Here is a 14,408-nt window from a genome sequence, read left to right as displayed (position 1 = left end):
TGTATTGCCGTGTTTCATGTTTGTTCATTTGTTTCCTCGGTGTATAGGCTCTTGTTAACACGTGTGTATCTGTTTTGTGTGCGTGTGTGCGCTTGTTTCCGTGTCACTGTTCATCGCTGCAGTGGTGGACATGAGCATGTTGTCGTCCCAGGATATGGTGCGCTTGCTGCTGTCCTTGCAGCCCTTCCTGCAGGACGCCATCCAGAAGAAAAGAACCGGTCGGACGTGGGACAACATCCAGCACGTTCAGGGCCCGCTCACTTGGCAGCAGTTCCATAAGATGGCGGGGAGAGGCTCGTATGGTAAGAAGAACCAATCGTTTTTTTGGGGGCCATCTGATTAGAATCAAGCCAAGACTCACGGTGGAATCTTGTTTTCAGGTTCCGAGGAATCTCCTGAGCCCTTGCCCATCCCCACAGTGCTACTTGGCTACGACCGAGAGCGGGACTTCCTGGCACTGTCCCCTCTGGCTTTGCCTTTCTGGGAGAAGCTCTTGCTGGAGCCTTACGGGGGGCAACGAGATGTGGCGTATGTGGTACTCTGTCCCAATAGTCCTCCACTGTTGGCTGCAGCCAGAACCTTCTTCCAGGAGCTCAGCTCTGTTTACGAGGTAGTAAATTGGATTGAATTTAATACAAATGTCTCCAAGAATGTCCCTCATGATGATGACTTCATTCCCAGACGTGTCGTCTTGGGAAGCACCGTCCTCTGACCAAGGTGTCCCGGGATGGCATAATCCGCGTAGGGGAGGAGGTGGAGTCAGAAAGGCTTGAGGAGCTGGATGTGGACCAGTGGTTGACTGGACCCTGGGCTGGAGAGCAACACACAGACAACCTCAGCAAACTGAAACTTTACGCCTATGCCTGTAAGCTGCAGCTTGGTAAGAACCTCCATTGTCAACTTCACGGACATATGACGTACATACAGTATACCAATTATATATCCAAATTCTCTCTTCACTCTTGCAGGACCCCAGCTGTCAGTCCTGCCTTTGGACAGCACGCTTCTGTTGCCATCCAAAATCCAACAATCCACCTCTTCAGCGCAGCCTGCCTCCTCCGGTCAATCGCAAACGTGGACATCAGACGCAGAACCAGCTCCGGGGGCTGTCGGGACAGCAAAAGCCTCCACTCCAAATGCAGCACCCTCTGGCCAGACGGGGGGGACGACCCCTGGAGGGTCCAACGAGTCAAAGGGACTCTTGAGTGGCACACAAGCAGCCAACACACCAGCAGAAAACCCTGAAATGTAAGAGCCAGAAGAACATCCTCACATCCCACATATGTATTTGTATTTGTTTGGTATTTGGCAGTACCGTGGAATACTGTTTCGCACATCTACCTCACAATCAAGAGATCCCAAGTTTGAACCTTTTCTCTGGCTTCATGTTCTGGCCGTGCTTGCATGAGTTTTCTCTGGGTACTCTGGCTTACTCCCACATTCCCAAAAAAATCAAAAAATAAAATGCATGCTAGGTTCATTGAAGACTCGAAATTTTCTAAATTGTCCATCTGTGCTCTGCAATTGACTGATGACAAGTCCAGGGTGTACCCTCACCTTGCGCCCAAGGTCAAGGTCAGAAAATGGACACAGCACCATCTTCTGGATCTGGTGTGACACTGCTCCAGTTGCCCCTAGTGCAAACACCCTTGAACTACTGCACCTGACGGTCCCATCCTTTTACTTTTTCCAGCACCGCCGAGCAGTCCAGAATAGGCGTCCCGACTGGTCCCGACTCCACGGACAGCCGCACAAACCCACCAGCCATCGTTGTTTACATAGTGGACGCGTTCCTCAGCCCAACTGGGGTGCGGAGTGACGGAGGGGAGGAAGAGGAAGGTGATGAAGTTGAGGCAGGGAGCGTGTGGCTGCTCGGGCTTCTTCGATGCTACACGGAGATGTTACAGACCCTGCCTGACACCATAAGACCTGCACTCGTTCTACAGGTAATCTACAGGTGGAACATACTCTCACTCTGTACTTCTAGACCCTATAGAGTGAATTCAGAGTTTTAGTTAATATTATACACGAAGATAATTGCTGAAAATGTGAAAAGACTGAAAACTAGTACTCAATTCTGGAGATATATCGTTAAACTTTTTTGTACCATTTCGGTTTTCCTGATTTTTGGTGCAGGACGAGAAGAAGAAGAAAACAAATCACATTACATATTGCATGCTCTTGTTTAAGAGATAGCTAGCACTGGCTTGACTTGTATGCTATCAAAACAACGTTTGCATAGCATTGCTAACGATGTGAACTGACTTACAAAAAAATGCTAAATTAGCTAGTCGTAGTAGTGGTCTTTATTCAATTAGCTTTTAATCAGTCTTCTCAATTGAAACCAAAATTCATTAATAACGCAAATTTTCAGAAACCAACAGAAAAACATTATAGTTATGAATGTTTTCACAGAAACCAAAAAATAAACATAATAATCCTTAGAATCAAAACTAAATTAATAAAACCGTTTTAGAAAATAAAAAAATCAATGCACAATTTGCACAACAGTCAAGTTAACACAACCAAAAGTTCCAACATTGCCACATTTTCTTTTGTTTGTACCTGATGTGTGTGTATATTTTTTTAAACAAAGAAAGTTAACCACACCTTTTCAATTAATTTTCATAATCATTCCACAAATTAACACCTCTCATTTTGAAAAAAAGTAACGAGCCTAGCAGTAAGTACCATAGTAAGAGGAATACAAAGTACAGAAATCTGTTTTCAAATGTAGGAAGTAAAAGTTGCAGGTTATACTTGAACAAGCACCAGAACTTCAAGCTGAGAGCAAGCCTTCACCACTGTTCTTCTGGCAGGTGGTGCCATACCAGTACCTCCTGCAACCTGCGAGTGGGGAGAGCCACATCTACCTGCAGCACCTGCGCTCTCTGGCCTTCTCCTGTTACTCCCAGTGCAGACGCTTGCGGCCCCACCACACACACATCAAGTCCTTGACCGGCTTTGGCCCGGTGTCCACCGTCACGTCTGTCCTCAAGAGCCCGGATGTAAGTGATAATAATAATAATAATAGTAATAATAACAACAAATGCTAATTTATCATCGCTCTGGGTGTCGCTTTAGTGCAATAGTGTTAGCTCCATGAGCTGGGTAAGCTACTGTCAACTATAATTTTGTGTGGAAAAAAATTGTGTATTACTTCAAAAAAGCCCATTTCTAATTAGTGAATGTTTAAATATCCATATTGTATAATTGATGCAATTATTGCCATAAAATTCTCCACTGCATAGTTGTTAAAAAGTTTGGAGAAGGTTAAAATTAAGTTCACTTGTAAAGGTTATAGTGCATTTTAGGTATACAGTGGACCCCTCCACCACAAATAGCAAAAATCTGCGGATAATTGACAGCCATTATAATTGCATTGATTTATTTAGTTATTTTTTTCAAAAGAAAAACATGTTTAAACCCCTCAAATTCTTGACTAAGCGGGGATAAACCACCACTAAGTGTTTTCTGGGTTGGTTTCCACCCCCCCCCCCACCCAAAAAAACAAAAACAAACAAAAAAAAAAAACAATTATTTTAGGGGGAAAAAAAATAAATTGGAAAAAAATATGTATTTTCTCCTATTTTGTCCACGCCGCAGCATCCGAGCCCAGTCCATCTGTACTCGCCCCCCTTCATCCTCGGGCCCACCCGTCCCAAGCAGCCGGAACAAGGAGAGATTTGGGCCGAAGTCCCTCCCAGATACAACGTGCTCTTTGTGGGTTATTGCCTGTCACATGACCAGCGCTGGATCCTGGTGTCGTGCACCGACCAGCAGGGGGAGCTGCTGGAGACGTGCATCATCAACGTCGATGTGCCTAACAGGTTGGTTTCGACTTCATTTTTTTTTTTTTAAAGCAAAATTATTGCTCGTCACCTCGTATTCAAAATTTTCCCAACTTAATTTTTTCACTGCAGGGCACGCCGCCCGAAAGTGTCCGCTCGGAAGATGGGTCTGCAGAAGCTGTGGGAGTGGTGCGTCGGCATAATCCAGATGACCTCACTACCTTGGAGGATTGTGATTGGTCGGTTAGGGAGACTGGGTCACGGCGAACTTAAAGGTGAGTGACATGGCTTCACTTTCTTAAATTAGTTTACTGTACAGTGGTGGCTTGAGATTGTGGGAGTTCGATTTTTTTTCTGTGACCACACTCAAATCACTTGTAGCTCAAATCATCTTTCCCCATTGAAATGAATGGAAATGCCAATAATCCGTTCCAGCCTGACCCCCAAAAACAACACGACTTGTTGTAATGTGTTTTCATAAAATATTTATTTATTTATTTATTTATGCGGCACGGTGTTCGTCTGGTTGGAGCGTCTGCCTCACAGTTCTGAGGACCGGGGTTCAATCCCCGGCTTCGCCTGTGTGGAGTTTGCATGTTCTCCCTATGCCTGTGTGGGTTTTCTCCGGGCACTCCGGTTTCCTCCCACATTCCAAAAACATGTATGGTTGGTTGATTGAAGACTCTAAATTGCCCGTAGGTGTGAATGTGAGTGTAAAGGTTGTTTGTATATGTGTGCCCTGCGATTGGCTGGCAATCAGTTCAGGGTGGACCCCGCCAAATGGATGGATATTTATTTATTCAATGTATTTAATCATAATTATTTAAATTTATTATTATACTATTCTATATCATATTTTTTCAGTGCTTGTATTGTAGTATTACAATTATAGAAACTATTCCTATTATTATTTTTTAGTAACTGAAAAACAACCACAAAATTACTTCTTTTGTTTTAATAAAACAATTTGACATATTTGTTGTTATTTATTTATGCATTTATTTATGTTTTTAGATATTTTTATTAAAAACTTTATAATTTTATGAAAAGTTGCAAGTCAAATTCAGAGATACGCGCTGTTCACTGGACAGTTTTTGTTGTTGTTGTATTTGTTTTTAATTAAAATTACTAAGCATACACAGATACCACTTATTTTGGGGTATGAGTATGAGTAGTACAGACAATTCCATTTGATTACTCGCTAATACAGAGTACAGATACGTGATAGTTCCATTATGTCTTACAATTATGAAGAATTTTTTTTTTATCTTAATCAAATGTAGTTCAAAAACACAAATCTTTCTTGAACATGGCATAAATTCCAGACAAATGTTACACTTTTTAGAGAAATAACTTCATGTCATGAGTGTCATTTTAACATCGAATTGCATGTTTTGTTAAGTCTTAAATGTAGCCTGTGAATAGAAGGCATTTGATTATGTGGTGTCTCAGCCTGAACACTAGGGGGCACTATGTAAAAGTCTTGGCACTCATGTTTACCTTAAAGCAGGGGTGTCAAACTCAAATTCACGGTGGGCCAAAATTAAAAATTGGGACAACGTCGCAGGCAAAACTCAATAGTTAATGAAAGATTACTGCAATGTGCATGTTTCCCTTCTCTGCAGAAATGTAGCGTTAAAGTTTTTCATATGACAACAAACTTAAATTTTGCTTAAACACTGAATCTGGAATAAACAAACTTTAATATTATAAACACGAGAAATCAAATTTGCGATAAAAGACATCGGTGATATTTGTTTGTTGTTTTGTATTTAACTAGATGACATGAATTCTTCTGTCTCTCCATCTTCCATGTATCTATCTCCAACTACCTTTCTTTTTTTATGTAAATCTTTTTTCAAAGGCCAACAACAAAACAACCCCAAAACATAAGAATGTCCTTCAATAAAAATCAGTCCATGCCTAGGAGTTGATAAAGGCCATTAAAAAAACATTTCATATATGTTAGATTCTTTGTTATAGCCACATGGCTCCGCAGACGACAAACAGGTGTGTCTTTTACTTTAGTGAACAGACAGTCTGCCTCCCACCTGTCTTGGACGTTAACCATTTTCCATCTTTCATTTGGCCATTTTTGGGTGTAAATTTGCTCGAGGAGACTGGTAGCATAGTTGCTAACGACTGCAACAGACAGGGAAGGGGCGCTCACCGGTCTAGATTGATGGGCCAACACACTAGCAAAGCATTCTGGCATTTGTAATATTAGTGGCGCATTAGTGGTGCTATATACTGCCGGGCCAGCTCTAATACACATTTGATATGGTCTTGCGGGCCAAATATAATTACTTCGTGGGCCAAATTTGGCCCCCAGGCCCGAGGTTGACATATATGCCTTAAAGTGTCTACTACTTAAAGTAGTATATCACATAGCATCGGTGTGTGGTATCGGTTCATTTCTACGAGTACAGAAGTGCATTATCAGCATCCATAATAATTACTTTATGCGAGTTAGCACCTTCGTCGGCTGGTCAGTTTATTTAACACAGTAATGAAGATGTTGTCTTGACTTAACGACAGGATGATTCATTTGAAAGAGTCTTAGGTCACGCCGCTTTGTCTTTTTCTCTCCGGCAGACTGGAGCTCGCTCCTCGGGGAGCACTCACTGCATTCGATAGGGCGCCAGCTCAGGGAGGCCTGTCGCATGTGTGGCATCTCGGCGGCGGACACCCCCTCCATCCTCAGTGCCTGCCTGGTAGCGATGGAGCCGCAGGGCTCCCTCGTGGTTATGCCCGGTAAGTAGAGGCAGCACAGTGGAAACACTGATAGCTTAGATCATGAGGGTTTTCAAAGTGAGGGCTTCGTGTATTAAGCCCAAGTGTCCATCAAAATCAAAATCGAGTAATACTGTGCTCAAATTTAGGGGGAGGAAAATTACTTATACAATTGTAATGTGCCTAAATACAGTTTTAAAAACAAACAGTTCTTAAGGTTTAAATGCAAATGTGTTTAAACTTTAAAGTGAAATACAACTGAACTGTACTTGAGCAGTGATTCTTTCACATACCACAAGAGGGAGCCTGTGTACCACTAATGTAACAAAAACACAAAGACAAATGAAACAATATTTTTTTGTGGCATGTTTGCGCTCAGACGCCGTGACGATGGGCTCGGTGTTCGGCCGCAGCACCGCCCTGAACCTGCAGACGTCGCAGCTGAACACGCCTCAGGACGCCTCGTGCACACACATCCTCGTCTTCCCGACGTCCGCCACCACCCAGCTGGCGCCGAGCTCTTACCCCACTGAGGACAATAACGGTACTCATTAGCTTTTACTGGATAATGTAGTGCCAAGGTCGCGTCTTTAGACAGCCATAAAGCTACACATGCATGGCCAGTGAAATTATGGGCTGGGTTGTTGGTGGAACAGCGTTAAGTTAGTCCACCTTCACAGATATGACTCATAATGATAGCGCTGTTTGTCAACCAATAAGCCTGTCGTCGCCAGAATTTTGCAGGATTTTATAAGTAACATGCTGAAATTTGTAGAACATTTATGGGGCATGTGTCAACAAATACTTTAATACTACTTTTGTTAACATTATGACGTTCTTAGACAACCAAATCATGTACTTTGTTTTTATTAAACAATGGAGCGATTTTCACGAACGTATGGAATAAGCCATTCAATATTAATGCAGATCCAGAATTTATTTTCCTGCCTTTTGTTACTGTATATATTATATAGTATTTTTTTCATTGATTATTGTGTTTTTATTACTTGCTGATTTTTTTTTATATACATATATTTTATACTTACATTTGGGCCAAAATCCAATATTTTCTTTATACTTTTGTTAACATTGTGTGATTATTTGACAACCGAATCATGTTCCTTTGTTTTATTTCACAAACGAAGCCGCGATTTCCACAAAAACAGGGAATAAACCATTACAAGCTGCTGTGGATCCAGAATTTTATTTCCCCATGTATCTTTCCCTATATATATATATATATATATATATATATATAATGTTGACATATTCCATTTTTCTGTTACCAAACCCTTCTTCTACAGTAACTTAAACAATACATGAACAAACTATTATCCTTGTCTTCTGATTTCAAAACTAGTTATCCCTCAATTTGTTGTGTAATGGTAATAATATGATGTGGTGATTAAACAATTATATGGTTTCACTGTTCTAATGGCCCTCCGAGGGAAATCATAACTGCAATGCGGCCAGAGACAAAAATGAGTTTGACACCCCTGTGTCACTGTACAGCAATGCAATGAAACATGATGGTTATTTTACTCTATTCCACCAACAGGGGGCATCTTTGCTCCCTTTCACTGACAGTATGCCTTGTGCGATTTGTTACTTCCATGCCCTACCACATTGTCCATTTTGATCACATAGTGATACATTGTTAGCCAATTAAAAATCAGCAAATGAATGACTTTTGTTCCCGTAGATGACATGTTTGACCTTCCCTTTCCTGACGAACTGGAGAACGACATCGGCCACGACATGATGCTGATCACGGGTAACCTCCATCCTTCCCCCAACACCTCCCCTGTACCGTCGCCGGGCTCTCCATCCGGAATGGGAATGGGATCCCATTTCCAACACACCAGGGTGAGCGACAAACAAATAATTGCCCTCACCTCTCCATAAGACAAATTATAAGTCGATGAATGCTTTTGAAGATGGAAATCGTGTTACTGCGGCATCAGAGCAGTAAAAAAAAATAAAAGGTACTGTGTACTATGCCATATATTGCTAAATCAGGGGTCCCCCTAAAAATTACATAATTTGAAGCATGACTATCTTAGTAACTGCATGTGCTAGACCAGTAGTTTTCAAACCTTTTCCACCAAGTATCACTTAAAAAGAAAACTTGGCTCTCCAAGTACCACCAAAAGTATATATATTATTATTGTAAGCCAAGTACTACACTATGAGAATCAATGTCCCAGGCAAATGAAATTAAGTAGGCTTCATGTTGATAAATAAGACTGATCAAATTTCCAACAATATATTCAAGCAGATTTAGATTTTTATTGCAGTTTTCACAAAGACACTGATTGAATTTAACGGAAATTTTAGCTGTTTTGAGGAACATGAGTGGTAGGGTAGCGAGTGTACTTTGATTTTCTTGTCTTCAACAACCTTAATGTTTTTACACATCTCGTTCAAATTTGAGATAATTTGAGAGATAATAGGCTAAGTTATTAACACTGAAATCATGTCACATTTGTTGGGACAACCGCAGTATTGGTGCAGTTGTACCTAATGAATTGGTCACTGAGTGTATATTTCTTCACGCAGACCGGTATTTAGCAACATACCTGTTGCAGCTCAACTCCACGCGATTGCATCTTGACTGACATGTGACATCACACGCGTCACATGACCAAAGAGCATGTGAGAGTGAAGCGTTGCCAAGCGTGGAGGAATTTGGCTCCGAGGCGAAAGGGGCGAAGAGAGACGCGATGACAGTTGCTTAACAGTGCAATCGCAAAGTCGAGAGCAGCGTGACTCCAGCGCGTTGTCGCTCACCTGAGGGAAGAGATCAAAGTATACTTCAGACTTTACAGCTGCTTTGATTTGTGGGAAAGTTGGAGGCGAGTGCATACCTGGAAAACTACCGGATGACGCTGTTTTACAGAAATAGTAACAGTCGACATGATTCCTATCATATACAGTAACTTGCATCTGCTTTTGGCCTATTGTATAGTAAATATACTAAATCAACCCCAAATTTCCCTAACTTTCCAATAATCCACATTTTACTAGAATTTCCAGCAAGTAAGGGCTTTCCCAAACTTTTCCAAAATTTACCAGCAATCAAAAAGTAGGACAAACGTATTTTTTGTAAAACGCTATCTCCTGGATTTGTAAGCATATTTAGGATCTTTGACTTTGTGATAATTATAATAATGCTAATTCTGGAGTCCAGTGTTTATTTATGTATTGGGTTTGTTGAATCAAATACATGTTGTACATTTCATTAAACATATATCTGAATGGTACATTTTTGGAGTATTTTTGTTGACACTGTGTTAACTGAGTTATAATAATAATGAAGCATTAGGTCACATATATGTATTTCTTTCAATTTATTTAACTGTGTTTATTACCTTTATTTTTTGAATTGACTGGGTGAAATCACATGGTTAGTGAAGTGCTTGGTGGCCATTCTGCTTAAGTGAATAAAAACGGTTCCTTGCCCTTTAAAGGGCTGCACGTAAACGACCACATTTCATGTTCGGTTTTTTTTTCACCCTAAAACTCTCACACAGGCCTTCCAGACAGACTGCATTCATTTCCTTGAACCATCAGTGATGCATCGCCCTTGTTTAAGCATGCGTTCACCATGCACATGGTCAATAATTGAATTTCCTGTTTGCACAGAGCCAGGGGGAGCGCTTACTCTCCAGAGACAATCCGCCGGAAGAGCTGAAGCAGCAGCCGCTGGCTCTGGGCTACTACGTCTCTACGGCGCAGGCCAGCGGACTCCCGCACTGGTTCTGGGCCCCGTATCCTCAGGCCGAGAACCAGTGTCCTCTGTTCCTCAAGGTACTCAAAACACGGCACGTGGGTGACACGTCGATTTGGGTCTCATTTAGAATTAAAAAAAAAAAAAAAACAGTTACGAGAGCGGTCGGAAAAGTCAAGAAATATCAGAACCGTAACAAGGTATATGCAAACGTAGCACCTGTGACCACTAGGGGGCCCCTATTAGCAATTAATAGTTGAGTCTGCAGCAGTATTGCAGAACAACAGAGTATTAACAAAAATAAAATGTCTGGATTAAGGTCATGTTGGTGTATATTTTTTAAATAAAGCTTTTCTACATTTTTACTGTTTTAACAATTATGAAACTTTCTATTTCTGTTCAATTACATATCTTTTTGTGTTTGCTTGATAGTTTGTTAATTTTATATAATTCAGTGGAATGAATCCAAGTTGTTGTATGCTTCGAGCCAGTGGTTCTCCAACTTTTTACACCAAGTACCACCTAAGAAAACACTTTGCTCTCCAAGTCCCACCAACATTAAAATACAATAGCGTGGTAGGCCAAAGTGATGATCAAAAATTAGACATTTTATTCCTATAAAAAAAATTGTCATTGTATGTCACTGTAGCATTATGTACATTTTGAATATTAACACTACACTGAAATGTGAAAAAGTAATGATTCAGTTAAAATGTACATAAAATTGTACCTAAATAAAAGAGGATAAAAATGTTTTTGTCAATTGGTCATCCTTTTATTCAAAAACATGACCATTATTTCAAATTGACAGTGGCGAAAATGTTTATGATTCATTTACTGATTAGGTCCGTAACAGGCATCGGAAAATGGGCAAAAATGTTGATCATTGTTTCCCAAAGTAAGAACAGATTGCAGTTTGCTAATGTCTTATGTCTTATGAGTCAACTCAAAGATCAGTCCGCTTTCATGGAGGACTACAGAAAGCTGAGAATATTTACTGTTGAGAGGCTGAAATTCTGAGGATTTGGACCATTTTAACTTATATAAGTTCTCTACACGATAAAACGAATATCAGAATAGTTGTGAGTTAATTTGATAATTGATTACTTGTTGCACCTCAAATCTAAGCTGTTGTATTTAAGTGATTCTTCTCCATACCACTAGAGGAAGCCCGCGTACCACTAGTGCTTCTCGTACCACACTTTGAGAATCACTGCCTTAAGTGTTTGTATAATTGTATTGTTTTGTCTAAATTTGGTCCCAGTTTTCATGTTTTCATATGCTCGGTTTTCGTTCAAAAAAAGCGCGCGACTCGGCCAGCGTGACCGGGTTGACGGCACGGACGAAGTTCCTGCGTGTGACGCTGTGCTGACCGCTCGCTGCTTCTCCGCAGGCCTCGCTCCACCACCACATCTCCATGGTCCAGTCCGATGAGCTGGTGGCAGACAAGACAAAGAGGACCCCTCACCCGCTCGACTCAAAGACCACCTCTGATGTGCTCCGGTAAATATACAACACATGTCGGGTTTCCTGGCCGCGAGTGTCGAATGTGATCTAAAGTGACTCCAGAAGCTCTGCGGCCCGAAAGCCACAAGGCAGTGCTGTCATAACTTATGCAGATGACATGTGAAAAATTGTTCATGGTATTATTTATTTTAACTTCTTAGCACACAAGTTTTTTCTCACATTACTCTCTTACATGTGGTCTTTGAGCTCGTCCAACAACTTTATCAGCAACACATTTTTACGGTTATTATGATGGGAATAACAAATTCAGACTGCCAAGGTCTGAACATTTCCTAAACACGACAAATAACATTTTCCGTGTTGTAAATATACCTCAATGAACATTATTGGTCATACGTACAATACTGTCTTACTTTCATCACATACAGAGATAATGTAAGGGTAAAAAAAAAAAAAAAAACAGGCTGATATATAACAAAATGACAGATTTCTCACACACAAACCATATTTTGAGCAATTTCTACCAGCAACCGCCATGAATACATGTAAAATGTATATATATATATATATATATTTTTTTTTTGTTCTTCAAATTTAGGTTTGTATTGGAGCAGTACAATGCACTCTCCTGGCTGACGTGCACACCTGCGACCCAGGACCGCCAGTCTTGCCTGCCCGTCCACTTGGCCGTGCTGGTTCAAATGTACAACGCCATCCTCAACATGCTGTAGCCGTGCGCACCTCTTCTTCGGCAGCTCTGTGCCTCCTCCTCGTCCCACAGAGAGCGAGAGACAGCGAGACCGGACTCTCCCGGGGCCTGGAATGTAAATCAGAGTGACAAGATGCAGAGCCCGTAGAGAAAGGAAACGCTTGGAAATGGCAGTCACGGTGCTTCTTTAATGGAGAGAACCTGCAGCTCTCGTCACACCCAAGTGGCATTTTCACACAAACATGTGCAGAAGAACTCTTCATACCTGTAATATTGTACAACCAGCATATTTGCATGTCAACGCATTGTTGCGTCGTTTTTACATTTTCTTGAACAAAAAAAAAAAGCGCTGTTGAAAGTTGAAAGATCACTCTTTTAACTACCGCGGGGCGAACGTTTGCAAGCAGCACTTTTTCTTCACCTTTCACAAGGTTGTAGATAAGCAATGGCGGTACAAAAAAACAAAAAAACAAAAAAAAAAACAATGGAGACGTGTGGGTGTTCATAATGTAAAACATTTGCAAAGAACTGAAAGTTATTTTTTAATATTTAAAACAAAACAAATGGAAAAAAAATAAGGCCTTTTTATTCCCAAATGGTAAATCTCTTGGGATCTGAAATGAGCGTCAATTTAATGCAATATTTATACAAATTATATCATGCCATAGGATTTGATATCTATACGTATATACTTAATAAATATATATTACCTCTTCCAAACAGGCACTTAATGATAATAAAGGGTGATGGACATACAAGCCTCTTGTAAGTGGACATAGAATGAACATCAATTTAAAAAAAAAACAACAACTATAATTTCTGTTTTATTTAATGATTTCAATTGAAAATATGGAGGAGAATCCTTGGACTAGGCAATCGAAGATGTTCAACTAAAATATTTAAGAATGACACTTTCTATGATCCGTCTCCTAGATGATGTCGAGCAAACCACGAGAAAGGCCCGTACTCTTCACTTTGCTACTTGTTACAATCTGAGCATGTTTGTATTATACACCATTCAGCTGTGTTTTTCTGGAATTTTCTAAAGCTGTACATTTCAAGCTGTTTTTTTTTGTTTTTTGTTTTTTTTTGCTGTGAGCTTTTATACATTATAAATATATACAGTATACTGTGCAAAAGTCATTATTTCCAGCCCCAAAAAAATGTGGAAATTGCCAAGTGGGTGTTCGCAATTGTACAGACAAATGCAAGTTTGCAAGACTTTGTTACGTCGGTCATCAATTTGAATATGGAACAGATCCACACGAGTGGGAGATATCTGTTACTTTTACACTATTTTTTAAAGTAAATTATTAAAAGCCTTCCAAGTGGGGACGTGCTCGCTGTGCTCTTTTTACGTGCATCGGTTACACTCGCCGGACACTCCATCAGGCACACGTAGGGATCTTCCTAGGGGCCACGCACACCAATTTTTAACATCTGAACTGATTTTTAAAATGTGAGAGACTCCACACGTTAGGAAACAAAAATAAATTGCTGCGTGCGCTTAATGGCTTTAAAGTGTGGAGCAGCACTCAACACACATCACATGATCTCCAGCCACAATCGTGAGTGACCAAGATTGACCTCTCAGTGGCCGCGTGGTGCCACAGGGCGTCCGGACTGTTGGAAAACACCGAGAAGAAATCGTAGTGGAGTAGTGGACGAAGAAATTTTACCTCGCACAAGGACTTGAATTTTGAACATGTTAAACATTTATGATGTTCGGTCATGACCGTTTACTTTTGAGACAATTGGGCCTTAGCTGACTTTGATCGGAAGGGGGAATCTACCAGGCAGGCTAGAACAGTCAACCCGTTATCCACAAGAGTGTCACTGATGCGCCCCCTAAAATGTTTTCTAATTGCTTATATAGATTGTTTAAACAGTAAATGTACCACAAACCATGATCCCAAAATGCACCAGAAGTGGAAGGACGCTTTACATCCCGTAAAGATAGTAATTGTCAAAAAATAAC

At 40.7% G+C, this 14,408-nt stretch overlaps 1 protein-coding gene across 2 annotated transcripts in view; it reads left to right on the top strand.

Moving 5' to 3' along the window:
- The window catches only part of LOC133490234 (mediator of RNA polymerase II transcription subunit 13-like), a 104,413-nt gene extending 90,650 nt beyond the window's left edge, over positions 1-13,763 (top strand). The window contains exons 18-31 of one of the 2 annotated variants that reach the window (XM_061800039.1): positions 123-302; positions 381-610; positions 682-880; positions 969-1,248; positions 1,694-1,946; positions 2,820-3,008; positions 3,607-3,830; positions 3,924-4,066; positions 6,387-6,545; positions 6,904-7,068; positions 8,227-8,390; positions 10,170-10,334; positions 11,648-11,757; positions 12,320-13,763. In XM_061800039.1, coding sequence (XP_061656023.1) covers positions 123-302; positions 381-610; positions 682-880; positions 969-1,248; positions 1,694-1,946; positions 2,820-3,008; positions 3,607-3,830; positions 3,924-4,066; positions 6,387-6,545; positions 6,904-7,068; positions 8,227-8,390; positions 10,170-10,334; positions 11,648-11,757; positions 12,320-12,452 — 2,594 coding nt within the window. In that variant the 3' untranslated portion in view covers positions 12,453-13,763. Of the gene's footprint in view, positions 1-122; positions 303-380; positions 611-681; positions 881-968; positions 1,249-1,693; positions 1,947-2,819; positions 3,009-3,606; positions 3,831-3,923; positions 4,067-6,386; positions 6,546-6,903; positions 7,069-8,226; positions 8,391-9,083; positions 10,128-10,169; positions 10,335-11,647; positions 11,758-12,319 lie in introns of those variants that run through there. The other variant, XM_061800040.1, reaches the window with a different exon arrangement.
- Positions 13,764-14,408: the final 645 nt, after the last annotated feature.

Source organism: Phyllopteryx taeniolatus, chromosome 15 (genome assembly GCF_024500385.1).
Source record: "Phyllopteryx taeniolatus isolate TA_2022b chromosome 15, UOR_Ptae_1.2, whole genome shotgun sequence".
Lineage (NCBI taxonomy): Eukaryota > Metazoa > Chordata > Actinopteri > Syngnathiformes > Syngnathidae > Phyllopteryx > Phyllopteryx taeniolatus.
This window is presented reverse-complemented; position numbering and strand designations above follow the sequence as displayed.